The sequence below is a fragment of the Scatophagus argus genome, chromosome 9 (assembly GCF_020382885.2).
Source record: "Scatophagus argus isolate fScaArg1 chromosome 9, fScaArg1.pri, whole genome shotgun sequence".
NCBI classification, from domain to species: domain Eukaryota; kingdom Metazoa; phylum Chordata; class Actinopteri; family Scatophagidae; genus Scatophagus; species Scatophagus argus.
Window position 1 is genome coordinate 24,895,416 of NC_058501.1, and position 14,219 is coordinate 24,909,634.

The 14,219-nt window shown below is 43.1% G+C and overlaps 1 protein-coding gene across 1 annotated transcript; it reads right to left on the bottom strand.

Annotated features, from left to right (window-relative positions):
- Nucleotides 1-356: 356 nt before the first annotated feature.
- rhbg (Rh family B glycoprotein) lies at nucleotides 357-13,416 on the bottom strand. Its single transcript, XM_046400221.1, has 10 exons — nucleotides 13,018-13,416; nucleotides 7,319-7,505; nucleotides 7,034-7,184; nucleotides 6,773-6,920; nucleotides 6,382-6,548; nucleotides 4,303-4,440; nucleotides 3,449-3,582; nucleotides 2,951-3,072; nucleotides 2,358-2,431; nucleotides 357-1,142 (listed from the first exon to the last, which is right to left on the bottom strand). Exons 1-10 carry the CDS (start codon nucleotides 13,193-13,195, stop codon nucleotides 1,065-1,067), a joined length of 1,377 nt encoding a protein of 458 aa, XP_046256177.1. The 5' UTR covers nucleotides 13,196-13,416; the 3' UTR covers nucleotides 357-1,064.
- Nucleotides 13,417-14,219: the final 803 nt, after the last annotated feature.

Here is a 14,219-nt window from a genome sequence, read left to right on the forward strand (position 1 = left end):
CGTACTCAGGCTCTGAGGAGACCAGATCTAACGAGGACACCCACTTCCTTCGGCTGTTTGATCCCCGAAAGTAAAGCTGCTTAAATTACACCGTGAGAGACGAAACCCATCTGGACTGCAGTCATTAAGCCCTCAGAGACTTTTGATTGCGTAGCCGCTTGCCTTTCTGTCACATTTTATAAAATTACTGAATCGTCATCAGGAACAATAAGTGACTTCCGAGAGGAAAAAAAACACAGGTATTGATCGATTGTTTCCTGAAAATGTCATTTCTTTCTGTCGATATGAGTATGATACTTTTTGTTTACCCTCAATCATAAAACAGCAGTTCAGTTTTATGCATTAAATGACACACACACACTTGAACAATTTATTTGCCAAAAAAAACAAATCTTATATTGTATTTCGAAATACTTTCTGTTCATGAAAACCGTTTCAGACAGTGAATGCATCTGTCTTCTAAATGGACTTAGTCCTACAGAAAAAAGGTCCACAACACAAAGAATGTAAAGGTACAAAGCTGAACAGTTAACATTTGTGTTCTAACTAATCATACACAGTTTAACATGAAAAACAAAATCACAGAAATCCCAAACCTAAACAATCAGGACACCAAACATCATTATGGCTCTGCATTGTTTTGCATGAAAATCCTTTACTTAAAATAAAAGAAAATAATACAAACAAAATTGTTTTTTGCTACAAAATTGTAATCCATCTTCTAAATATTGTTTTTGTGAATGGAGTCCGTTTGTCTTTGGTTTTCTGAAATTCACTTCTGGAAGCGTCCTGCTTTAAGGGACAGTTAGACAAACTGACACAGGACTTCCTGTCTCTTCTCAGGCCTGCAGCACACAGTGACAAAAGCTCTACAGCGACCTCTAGTGGGCCAATCTGACAAAAGGGAGGTTTGTTTCTGTTTATTGCAGAATAAAAGATTTTGGAAGACGTGTTCCCACAATGTGCGTACGTTTTTTTTTTTTGTTTGTTTGTTTTTTTACAACCTAAAGGGTATAGTACTCAAGTGCTAGGATGTGTGTGTGTGTGTGTGTGTGTGTGTGTGTCTAACTGTTGAGCTTCTCAGCCTCCTCCGTCCTCACGATGGTCAACTGGCCCTCATGACTCTCCTCGTCTCCCGGCACCTGAGACAGACAGACAGACAGACAGACAGGAGGATGATGAGGTAACTGAGTGTCTACACTCTGACGACCTCACCTGCTCTCAAACACAAATCGTCTGACTGTAACTTTTGCTGATTTCTTTGTACTATTTTGTCCCTGAATGTCAGCGTCCTTCACGTGTCTCTGAAGTGCTGCATGTGGTGTGGCTTTTGTTCCCCTTTCACACATTTATTCAAAATATAAAAATGGAGAAAGATGAAATTGGAGGTAAGGATGGGAGGTGAATTACTTCTTATTTGATGTTAGTTACACACACGCACAAATAAAATATTAATTTAAAAAATGGACAAAAATGGAAGAAAAAGCATTCCAAGGGCTTGTGAAAACACAGAAGTTCATTGTTGTTTTTAATATCCAAAAATGAAGTCACGTGTCTGTGAGTGATCAGTTAAAGAAACGTGCACATGACCCCAGACGTCCACCAGGTGCACTGACACACCTGAGCTCACATGAAACCAAAACACGAGGAGCCTCAGACATGTCGAAGACGTCAGCTCACAGTGAGAAGGTGTGACATCATGCGGGACCCACCTGGCTGATTAACAGCGTGTGGTGGCGCATGTGCTCCACCTGGTGGTCACACAGCGCTACAGTCTCACCGTCACTGATCATCTCACTGTTGGAGTGATGTCGCCACCTTGTGGTCGTGAGACTGAACGCTGCCACTCGCACCGGCTGGAGAAAATGCTTCACCTTTGTGGTGTTTGCTTCAGCCTGAAGGCCTGAGCAAAGTTCACCACAGAGCAAAGTCCAAGATGATGTACGTCATTGGAAAATGTCTTCATGGCTTATTTTATGGGAAAATGATTTTATGTTTTACTTTCAGAAAGACCTGCTCTGTTTAAACCCAAATAAATTGATCATTCATTCACGATCAGAACATTTATTCTCCATATATGTCAAATTATTTGCTGTCTGTCGGTCAATTTCACATTTTTGGACGATCAGCTGACCTGCTGTCACCGGATGACTTTCTCAGTTATGATACCATTTAATGGGAACAGTTATTGATTAGTTCTGTAGTAAAATGACTGATTAATGACCATCAGAATAACTTGTAGGTGAAAGCTAAATGAACTGAGTGAACTCTGTCTCCTTTTTACTTCTTTTAAAGTTAGTGACAGTCAGCAGGTGACGATGGAAACGACAGTCGCCTCCTCGTTTCGTCAGACTCACCTCCCAGTAGATGCTGTCTTCAAAGCAGATGGTGTCAGGAGGAGCTCCGTAGATGGGAAGCTTCAGGATGAAACCTTGAACAAGAAAGGAGATCTTGTTGTTTAGCCGAGTGCGTCAGGGACAATCAATCAGCCAATCAGCTTTGGACCAGGAATGAGGATTTAACTTTATGGTCATCAGGATGAAAAACAAAAAAAAGTATTCAAGTCATGTTTCCTGCAATCCTGGAACGTAAACTGTGTGTTTTGAGGATGTACAGTAAAGAGTTAAGAGAATGTGCTTCTGGAGCTTTAAAGAGAGTTTCTAAAGATAAAAGTCCCTCAGACTGGGAAGGTTAATTGCTGAGTGAGTCATCAGGGTTCCTCATTAACCCGACCAGCACCTGCGAGGTCCTTACGTCATAAAGGAAGGAAAATTCTCAAGTCAAATCGAGTACTGATTTGGTGTGACGTGTAAGTAAATTGCAGGCTGAAACTCTGAGAGTTTTCTGAGTCGTCAGACAGCATATCAGGGATCTGCTTCACAGAGATGCTGTTTGATGCTGCTGACTCAGAAATCTGTGGCTGAGCAGCTGAGGAGGATGCGACACGTACCGACAATGAGGCCTCCCAGCAGGGCCATGCCGAGGGTCACGGCCAGGGAAATGGCCTGAATGCCGCCCTGGTAAGACGCATCAATGTTTCCACTGGCCACGTTAGGGAACACGTCTTCCAACCTGAAGGACACAAAGGGAAAATATCCAGGGGTCAGTTTAATGGAAACATGTGGTCGTGCCGACCCTGAGCCTTGAATCGGAGGGGCAACAGGATGTTGGATTCAGTGCAGCGAACTTCAGATCGACTGTCTGACTTTGCAGTGAATGAGGAGAGTGAGAGCAGCCTGAAGAGAGCTGAGATCTGTCACTGGAGTGGGAGTGATGTTATCTGTGGCCAAACACACTCCTGCAGTCGGGCCCTCACAGGAATCATCTTACTCAAACTGAAAAATGTGGAACGTCAGGACAATCCACTGCTGCTGCTTTGGGTCAGCCAGCTCACAGGCTCACAGGCACTTCGAACAACATGCTTATGTTTTTTTATTTGGATGTTTACCCGTCTCCGTAAATGTCTCTGGTTGCCACGGCAGCAGTCACCGCTCCCACAATCGCGCCCAGGATGCCAGGCATGCCGTGCAGGTTGTGAACCCCGCAGGTGTCTTGGATCTTCAGCTTCTTCTCCAGGATGGGCTGAGAGGAGAGAAAGGAGGAGCTGATCGCCTGAACAGCAACATCGCGGTCTGAAATACTCGTTTCTTTTCAATTTAGACAGTATGATGAACACTGTTACTCTTTGTCAAGGTGGCTCTCAGTGGAAATCCCACACCACACCCACTGTGTGTCCTCTGTGAGTGGGAGATTGTGTTAGGATTAATTACGCCGATAAAGAAATGCATGATAGCATCTGATTTCTGAAGTATTCCACAACTTGTGATACAAACAGGTTTTGCAGGTGCGCTGCTGCAACAGTCTGACGACAGATACGAGTGACAACACTGTCAGATTTTCTTTAATGATTAGCTGAAAATGTTTAAAGGAACCGTTCACCCAGAGTCCACGCACTTTTCCTTCTGCATGGTGATACGGAAAGAAAATAGTCCCTACATGAAGGTGCTCTCAACAAGGTGTGTGGATTATCTTGTGGAACTGGGTCATAATATCTGGAATGAAACTTTGCAGCTTAAGTTTTTGTTTTGTGCATGTGCCATCTTGTTGCATTGTTTTTCAAGAGAAGGCAGACATCTCTACAGCCGATGCCTCCAAAACTATCCAGGTGGATAAACAGCACTACAGGTAGGAGGAGAAATATGTGGCTTTGATTTTGGGGCAAACTGTCCCTTTAAAGCCTGTAATTCACACAGAATCTTCACTGAGCTCATCATGAACTGTAAGATGCTGAGTCGTCCTTACTGAGAGGTACTTGAAGCCCAGAACGGAGATGATGCCAGCCAAGAACCCGACGATCATGGAGCCGAAAGGTGTCAGCATCATTTCACCAGCAGTCCCCACTGCGACTCCACCGGCCAGGGCGGCGTTTTGGATGTGGACCTAAAGGGGGGAGAGAAGGTGAGTAAAAGTAATCTGTTACTTCCTCCCCTGGCGCTCGGTACATTGATGTCTGTGCTGCTGTGCACATAATGTGAAGTTTGTGTCTCATTGGGCCTGAGACTTCAAATGTTCCACAGCTGCACAGAGATGCTTTTCAGACTCTGACCCAGTCGTTAGTTTACTGAGTAAACAACAGATTGTTGCTACATTAAACTGTGAAACACAAAAATAATTCCATCACCTTCTGTAAACGTAGTATGAAGTATTACAATGTTTTGCTTGTGCATAGAATTTATTGCTTGAACTTCTTCCTGAAGTTCTGAGCTGAAGAGCCAAACATCACAAGATGGTCATATGTTGTCATGATATTTATGGCACAAAAACATCCCGCCTTGTTGATCAGCTTGTGACAAACTCGTGGGCTCATGTGTTTCCCATGAAGTGTGCGCTGCTGTTAAACGTTAGCTGTTGCTGCTCTGTGGAACTGCTTCACTCTGATCGGAGGGACAGAAGGTCAGCCAGGTTTGGTTTCGTGTTCATTAGAGGATGGAGGTGGGAGGTTGCAGCAAACAGAGAGCAGCACATCATGTCTGGAAAAGGGAGTCCTGTAATCTTTACCACCAACACTAATATCATAATTTCTCTAACTGTTGTTTCTTTTCAGTGCCCCTCATGGATCACATCTCAGCTGTATTTTCCAGTCTTTGTATATAAGGATATTTTTGTCATACGTTCTGATTCTTTGCTAATTTTCTTTGTGTGGCTTGTCCTCCTCCTGTTACAAAGTTACTAAATGGAGGCCCCAGTATGCACACACTGAGCTGAACAAACTTTAGCTGCGAGTCCAGCTAAAAACACAGGAACTAAAGCAAACTGAGGGAACGCAGGGACCTGCAGGAAACACAGACAAACTGACAGCACATGGGAGGAGAGCACAGGTGTGTGGATTCTCAGGTGAAACTAATCAGGGGAGGAGCAAACAATCAACAGCGGAGGCAAACCTAAGACAAAGACAGGAAATGAAAAGTTAAACAGGACACAAGGGAAGAAAAACTACAAAATAAAACAGGAAGCTAACTAAACAAACTGTGACGCTTCCTGGCCACCGTAGGCAGGACATGATGTCGTATGTGGTGACACCTCAAGCTGCTGGGTCATCCTGAAGGATCCAGAATCTTCACTTATATTTTATTATCTTCACAGCCAGTAATTTTGTTGCTGTAATCTGTATATTCTGTGATGCTGATGAGCTGTTCCGTCAACATTCGTCCCCCGTCTGTCTGACGCATCCCTCCTCTATGGCTGCTGGGTTTCCTCGAGCAGGACAGACGATGTCCCGCACTGTACAGACTGGAAAGCCGAACTGTGATCTCTGATTTAAAAATGTGTGCAGCAGATGACTGGATGAGACTCTTTGATTTGAGCAGCAGGAAACTTGTGCAACATGATGCAGGTGTGGCAGCGAACAGGTGGAGCACACTACAGACTCCACCCACTGTTTAGCTCTTCTTTACTATCAGCAGGCCATATGGTATGTCCACTCCCTGCTTTCTCTTTGATCGCTATCGGCACAGGAATGTCCCATCTTGATTTCAGGATGATTTACTGTTGACAGCTGAGCGTGACAGCCATGTTTGACTCACATGAGGCTCCATGTGACTAAACTACAGCTCAGATTTTTTTGGGGGGTGGAGGTGTGTGTGTGTCTTCAGGTGACACATTAATTACTTTTAATCTTTTGATCATCTCTGTCATGAGTTTTAAACTCTGATCCGACCTGCTGACAAGCATTCAAAACGGAACAGACGTTTCTGGTTCTTGTCCCTGGATTCTTGTCTTTTAATCGAGCACATCTGTGTTTAATTTAATAAACCTGCTATCAGCCTGGTTTACTTTCACGTTCACATTACTTTTGGTTCTTTTGTTAACAGAAATCCTCACCATGTCCAGCTTGCCGTCGTGGGATGTGAGGGCCGACATGGCGTAGCTGGACAGAGTGCAGGCTGCCAGGGAGTAGTAGGTGTTCATGGCTGTGCGGTGCTGATCGTCTCCATGAGCAGTGATGGCAGAGTTGAAGCTGGGCCAGAACATCCACAGGAAGATGGTACCTGAGAAGCACAACAGAGTGGACAGCAAGCAAACGAGGTTAAAGCTGCACTGGGCAGTTTGTATGCCTGGACTTGTGTTTCACATGTGAGGTTGGTCGCCACTGGTGTCACAGTCTTTGCATGAAGCAGCCATTGGACAACACAAACAGCATTTTTATACCCCTTAAAGTCAAAACTTCTGAAGCTTCTGGAAACAACAGAGCCTCAGAGAGGAGGATGTTTACCGATCATAGCAAACAGGTCAGAATGGTACACCGAGCTGTTCCTGTGTTTGCTCTTATCCAGGTTGGGCCGGTACAGGATTCGGGTCACCATAAGGCCAAAGTAGGCTCCGAACGTGTGGATGGTCATGGAGCCTCCAGCGTCCCTGGTCTGTTAGCCACAAGCAGTTTTAAAAATGCATTTGATTATTGATATGTTTGTTTTGCTGTACGTCACATGGGGATCTTCAGGTAGTTCCTGCTAAAGCTTTTTTTGTAACTCACCCCCAGAAGAGACAGCAGGATGAACTCGTTGACGGCAAACAGTGTGACCTCGAACAAGGCCATGATCAGCAGCTGGACGGGACTGGTTTTACCCAGAACCGCTCCAAATGAGATGAGCACGGAACCGGTGCAGAAATCAGCATTGATCATACTGAGAGAAATGGTTTTAAAAAAGAGACATGAACAAAGTGATACAATGTATAATGTTGTAGTTCAGAACCACAAACAGGTAGCTCATAGACTTTGCATCTTCAACATATTGTTTATGTGTGTGTGTGTTCACACCTCTCCACTCCGATGTGGATCTTGCCTTCATGCATGCCGTGGAAGAAGCCCTGCATGAGCGTGGCCCACTGCAGCGCGAAGGCTGCGATCAGGAAGTTGAAGCCCACACTGCTGAAGCCATAACGCTGCAAGAAGGTCATGAGGAACCCGAAACCGACAAAGATCATCACGTGCACATCCTGGAAACCTGCATAACATAAAGAAAGCACAAGTTAAGATTATGGAGATTGTGAATCTGGGGCACCAAAGTGCAGTGTTTAATTGTGGTCTTTTTTGTTTCGTGGGGTTTAGAAGCAAAATGGATGATAAGAAAAACCAGATCAGTTACACATAAATATCTTATCTGAGAAGTGATGGGTTTTCTGAGCAATCTATAGATATGAAATCATACTAAGGAAAACTGTAAGTCATTTTAATAATCTGTAATGGAGAATAATGCTATTCTTAATCTGCCAGTTTCTTTCTTGATTAATTGATTATAATTAATGAAAAATGCCTGAAAACTGTGAATCATGGTCATTTAAATTTTACAGGACTCAAATTGCTTATGTAACCAACAGTCCAAAATTTAGACATATTCAATTTGTTAGTTGACAGTCAGGTAATTGACTTGTTGACCAGTCTGAGTCTAAGATAACCAGGCTACAGAAAATAATTTGTAAAATTCAGTCTAATTTTTCATTTATTTTTTTCAACTTCCCATCACTGTTTTGTTTTAAACCTTAAAGATGAAGAGTAGCTATTTTATTATTATTTAACATGAAACACAAATGTTCATCAACTTGTTGGGCAACATTTACTTTGTCTTTTATGCTTTGTTAAGGAGAAGCCTCAGAGTAAAGTGCCAGGAGCATTTCACTGAGTCATTTAGATCAACGGCACATCTCCTCCTCAACAAAAAACACCAAACAGCTGAGTCACATGAGGGCTTCAGCACTGCAAACAGCTTACGAACGAGCATAGTTAGATTAGCTTCAGTTAACTTCAGTTTCAGCTGCGACTCAGGCGGTATAGGGGTTTCCCATACAGAGACATTCAGGGTTAGAAACTCTCTACAACCATATTAATTAATGCAGATTAACACTGTATTACTCTATATTATTGAAATGTAACTGGTCCACTCTGCAGAAGCCTTCCCACTATATTAAAACAATTCTAAAACGAAGGATAATGAACTCAGTCAACTCTCAGCCCAGCATGTCCTTCCACCGTCATTGTCTCGGTTCACACAGCTTGTGAGCGCTGCTTTCTTTTCTTTATTTGTCCCTAACTGCCACACACAATATCGCACTGTGTGCCGTAGGTGCTGTCTCCATGGTGACTGTCCATTGGCAAGGCTGGGAGGAGGTGTTGCCAGTGTGTCCCCGTTGGCATTTTGGCCCAGATACACGCCGAGACATCCAGGAGGACGCCAAACAATCAAAGCAGTGACAGGCTCTCATTAGTGTCTTACTGCCAGTGGAGCTCTGTTGAAGCTGAATTCACATTTTCTGCTGACGTTTTCTTTAAATTTGGAAATACTGAGGTTGAAAAATTCCACAAAATGATAGACAGTGATTGAAAAATCCTGGCCAAGGACACTTTGACACGTGGACAAGAGCGTGAACCCTGTGATGAGTGGACGACCCCCCAGTTATTCATCCCTGTCGCGTAAAAAAAGAATCTTTAAGCTGCTTCAGACCGCCATGACACACTGAAATTCTCTGTAAAACTGAAACCTCTACAAATGGATTCATTTTTCTTTAAAGGGACAGTTCACATGAATCACAAAACAAGCCTAACTAGTTTTAAAAAATAAAGTGTTAAAAGGTCAGCAAATAAAACAGAAAATATCTGCATGTCTGGATGCCAAGCTGGGAAGCAGATAAATGTTTTTGTGTTTTGAAGACAAAGAGTCTTTAGTTAAAATGTAAAACAAGTTAAAATATAATGCAGGATTTGAAACAGCATCCAAACCAGTCACATAAGAACTTCCTTTTTTCGCAACGCAAGAAATGGGAACAATCACATTTTTAGGACACCATTTTGAGGGGCTCCTACTTCAGAGGAAGTACTTTCCTGCACAAATGAATGACAGAAGTATAATCTGTACAAATACACTCACAGATTCTGCCACTACTAGCAGTACACACACAGTTTTTTACTAAATCACAAGCAGCTGTTGTTTGTCGAAGACGTACTAATCAAATTTTCAACAAAGGCGTTTTCGTGCTGCAGGGATCAAACCTGTGACCTCTCACACACCCACGGGACAGACTCTGTCATCACTTGTCTTCAGGTGATCTGTTGCTCAACAGAGAAACTTGTAGTGCGTATTTTCAGTTGACATACCATCCTTATCTCAGGAGAACATGTGAACAGACAATGCATTGACTATAAGACCACCAACACATGGCGGATTTACGAGGTAGCACGTGATCAGGTGTGCATGCTTGTCTCCAACCTGTCCTATAGATGACCTGTAATGTGTGTTGTCTGTTTATTGTACTGAGGAGGAGGATGTAGGTTATGTTTACACAGCACTGAAACATGAGGGTGAATTTCAGTTTCAGCTCCTGTGACAGTAAAGGTGTCAGATTAAAGATTATCTGAAACCATTAAATCTAAAGGACTTCGGCTCTCATTTCTCAGCCCTCAGACAGTCAGACTGTTAACCTCCTGCGGTGTAGATACAACTGATTGATCAACACCTTCTTCTGTTGGCTAAGTCAATATTGACTCGTGTGTTAGGAGGAAAGGCAGAAGCAGGATGATTTTGCTGTACTACAACATCTCAGGAAAAGGCCTTTGGCAGGACTTTGACACAAGCGACTGCAGGTTACATCCTGCCTTGTACAAACTGTCAGCACTGCTTTGCTTTAACCACGACTGCGAGTTTTCTCTCACCTTCACAACGTTTCAGTTGCCTAAATCTGATCAACCCTGAACCCAAACGGTGGCAACAGTCCTGAGGGTCGATTCTGAAACCGTCGTGTTACAGCTTTGGAAGGAAAGCGACAGAAGCAACAGAGCATAACAACACTAATATGGGCCTCCTACTTTCAGCTTTAGCCTGGAGAAGTTGTGGTTAAGTTTTTAGTGAAGTCAGCGTTAAACTAAGACTCTAAAGCCAGGCTAACATCAGCAGCTAACACGCAGCGATGGCGCTAACATCAGCTGGTACGGATTCATCCTCTGGTTGTCAAGGTGTTTCTGTGTGGACCAACACCAAGACTCCGTCAGCTACTGTCTTCAATGTAAAAGTCAGACAGTCACACGGACAAAAGCAAATATTTGAAGCTATTTGAAGCAATGACTAAAGCTGCTGTTTTTCTCAAGAGGACAGTTTTGAAAGTTCACATTTTGTATGCTCTGCTCAGGTCCTGCTGAGGAACAGAACGGAGGTCGGACGTCGTGGTTTGATTCAGGCCAGCACTGCCTGCCACCTCAGCAGTTTCCAAACCAGACCAAGAAGCTTCAGATTACTCCTCCTGTTTGCCTCGGTGACGCCTGTGCTTTATATAAAGAGCTTGTGTCAAAGTGTCATTCCTGTTAAAACAACAAGTGATCACTTTTTACACAACTGGGAAAACACATTATTACACTGTTACTTTCCTCTCATTCAAATGGCTCTTGTCATCTTTGGAGGTCTGATGTGTTTCAGGACTCCGCCTACCGTCTAATAGCATCATTAGCTGTGAGGTTAAAAGGTTAGCACACACAACAAGCTCAAGTCCTGAAATCGAATGTGTGGGTGTGTGCCATGAAAACGCATCTAATCTAAATAATAAATTCTTTATATGTTAATTTGTTATTTTAACACAATCGAAACTGTTCAGTGAAACAATGAAAACTGAGAACAGTCAAACTTAAACACGCTCAAAGTTAAATATTAGCTTTTAGCTGCTTCAGGGCTGCAGGTGAGTTCAGCCTCAGATCAGATGATATGCTTTAGGGTGAAGAGCTCAGGACTGACAGGAAGGGTGGAGGCTGTGATTACAGTCAGCAGCCTGCAGGGGGAAGGCTACATGGCAGAAATTTAAACTGCACCAAGTGAGAAGACGTTCCCATCTTTCTGCGCTTCCCCCCGGGATATGACCCCACGCACACACCTGAGAGAGACGCCCAGGTAACAGTCTGAAACCCTCTGACTTGTTAAGACGCGCTCACCAGGCCTCAGTCAAATGTGAGGCTGGTTTGTTAAGGTGGAGCTGTGAGGAGATGAGTGGCTCAGGGAGCTACAGAACAAAAGCTTCTGTCACAGCTGCAAGTGGAAGAAACTGAAAAACCTTTCAAACACGTTTAGAGCTTTAAATTTAGCTTATGGACACGAAATTTGCTTTACAAAAGCAGCAATGGAGTTTTTACAGCCTGTAATCAGGGGCCCGTGTTTGCCCTTCCAGTCTGTGAAGGGGAAAAAAAGCCTTTATTCTACACCATGAATCATAGAAACGAGAATGATGAGAGGTTGTGCCTCCACAGGAGCAGCAGAGTGGAAGACATCAAGACAACAAGATGTTCACTCAGACAGAAGCGAGCAGCACCACGAGGCTCGGCAGCCTCTCGTCACTTCACACAGAACACAGCAAACCCACATTCTCTCAATGTGTGAACGCGTTTGGGTAACATGCAAGAGTGTCATACTTACATGTAAGTAAAGACCGCTGAGGGAGCATGTAAGAGAGGGTGGACTCAGTTAGACAGATGATTTGTCAGCACTGAACAAGTCACACACATGAAAGTCTGCACTCAGAAAGCAAAAGGCAGAAATTACTGCAATATTTACTCCTGATAAACAAATAGATATGAAACTCCTGGTCCACATGTTTACACTGTTTACATAACATATGTCCCCCTCCCCCCCCATTTTGCTTATTTTATTATACTTATGTTGTTTTTTTTTATTTGATGTTTACTTAGAGTTGCTTCCCTGCCTTTTCACAAGTACTTCATTGCTCAGATGACCCTGTGTTGATACTGAGTATATGACAATAAATCTCTTTGAATCTTTGACTCTTTGAGTCTTTGATTCTTTGAATCTTTGAATCTTTGAATCTTTGAATCTTTGAACCTTCTTCAAATTTGCCAGTTTTGGGCAAAATCTTAATTTGTAAAGTAACTAAAGCTGTGAGAGAAATGGAGTATAAGTATAAAGTCACATGAGAAGAAAAGTACCTCAAGTTTGTACTTAAGTTGGATACTTATTTTAATGTACTTCGTTATTAGTTTGAGCCAGTAGTGTTATTGTAAACCATAAGTGCTGAACATGCAGAATGCATTGAATTTGCATTGAAAATGTTTTGAGATGTTTCAAGAGAAAAAAGAAAATTTGTGGAACTCAAACTTTTGTGGTATCATCCATTTTTTTACTACAAAGTACGATGTTTTCAAAGTTTGATTTAGAAATAATCCGAAAGTATTCAGATTTTATAACAATTGTCTTGTAATCCAGTGGAATATGTTACATGTAATTTGTACTGAGTAACTGTCCACTGGTCTGTAGTATCGCAGAGGCCAACAACAGTTGCAGTATTTTTGATGTAGTAACTCACCAGTTCACCTGCTGAGTTGGCAACATCAGGTATGAGTAATGTACAAACCGGTTCTGGAGAAACCTCAGCTGATGCTTCATCTAAATCGAGTACAGACTGGGAACTAAAGAGGTCTGACCCCTGGACTTCCTCTGACCCTGAACCTGCAGACCCCCACAGGACACTCACTTGGGTATCGGTAGTAGAAGTCGTTCTCATAGTCAGAGTAGTTCTTGCTATGCCACTTCTGTGCGTCAGTCTCGTAGTTGTACTGCACCAGCGTGCCGAAGAGGATGATGAGGATGATCTCGAGGATGAGGCAGGTGACCGGCAGCTTCAGCCGCATGTTGGTTGATGCGTCCGTCATGTTTTCTTCCGAGCGAGATGGGGAGCAGAGGATGAATGAGGCTCGTTTGCGGAGCTGGGGATGAAAGGGTTTAAAGTTCCAGCAGAAAAAGTTGGACACACTCTGTCTCTCTCACACACACACACCTCAGTGCAGAGACAGGAGGCTGGTGTGTTTGTGTGTGTGTGTGTGTGTGTGTGTGAAGGTGAGAGAAGAAGAAGCTCACAGACAGACACCAGAGCTGGTCCTTCATGTGTGTTTTTGTTCTGCTGGGTCACACCTACCGGATCTGCTTTCCTCATGAATAATGCATGAAGACGTTTAGCCCCACCTCCCCACTACTGTACTTTTTAAGGTGGTCTGAAGTGCTGGAGCTCAACTCATAAGTGTGTAATGAGCAACAATCCATTACAGATAAGATAAGATAAGATGAACTTTATTGATCCCATAGCGGGGAAATTCACTTGTCGTGGCAGCTCACAAGAACAGAACAGAGTGCAAAAAGCAAAAAGTGTGCAAAACAGTTTAAAAAATATATAAAGAGTTAATTAAATTAACAGGTAAGTGTTGGGGGGGTCACTAAATGGTGTTGGATAATATGATGTTAACCAGCATTGTTTATGTGCTTTCATCTATGTGCAAGGGCCAAAATTATCAAAAAAATGAGTATTTCTGTTGCTGATTTTCTTGAAATTGGGATAAAATTTGCAATGTATTTGGATGACTATTCATTCATGTCATTTTGCTGCTCAAACAACGCTGTCCATGTGTGGAATTGTTTTCTTGTTGCTCTGTTAATTGCCTGCAGTCAGCTAATGTTGATACTGCTGATGCTAATTCAACACCTTCTGCAAGAGCAGTGAGTTCACATTACTAACATGGTTTTAATTAGTTATTTAAATGATGAGCAGGGGGTGAAACGTCATGATTGACAGCTGAGTGCTGCTCCTGATTGGCACAAACGGGTGTATGGGCGGGAACTTGATACAGACTCTGGCTCCAAATGACATCACCAGAACAAGATGGCAGCACTCGTATCAGGGAT

Coding starts and splice junctions, on each gene's coding strand:
- rhbg (XM_046400221.1), bottom strand. CDS start 13,195: ATGACGGACGCATCAACCAACATGCGGCTGAAGCTGCCGGTCACCTGC. Junction 7,185..7,318: donor ATCCACATCGGAGTGGAGAG/GTGTGAACACAC, acceptor CATTTCTCTCAG/TATGATCAATGCTGATTTCT. Junction 4,441..6,381: donor ACGACGGCAAGCTGGACATG/GTGAGGATTTCT, acceptor TCCCCCCTTTAG/GTCCACATCCAAAACGCCGC.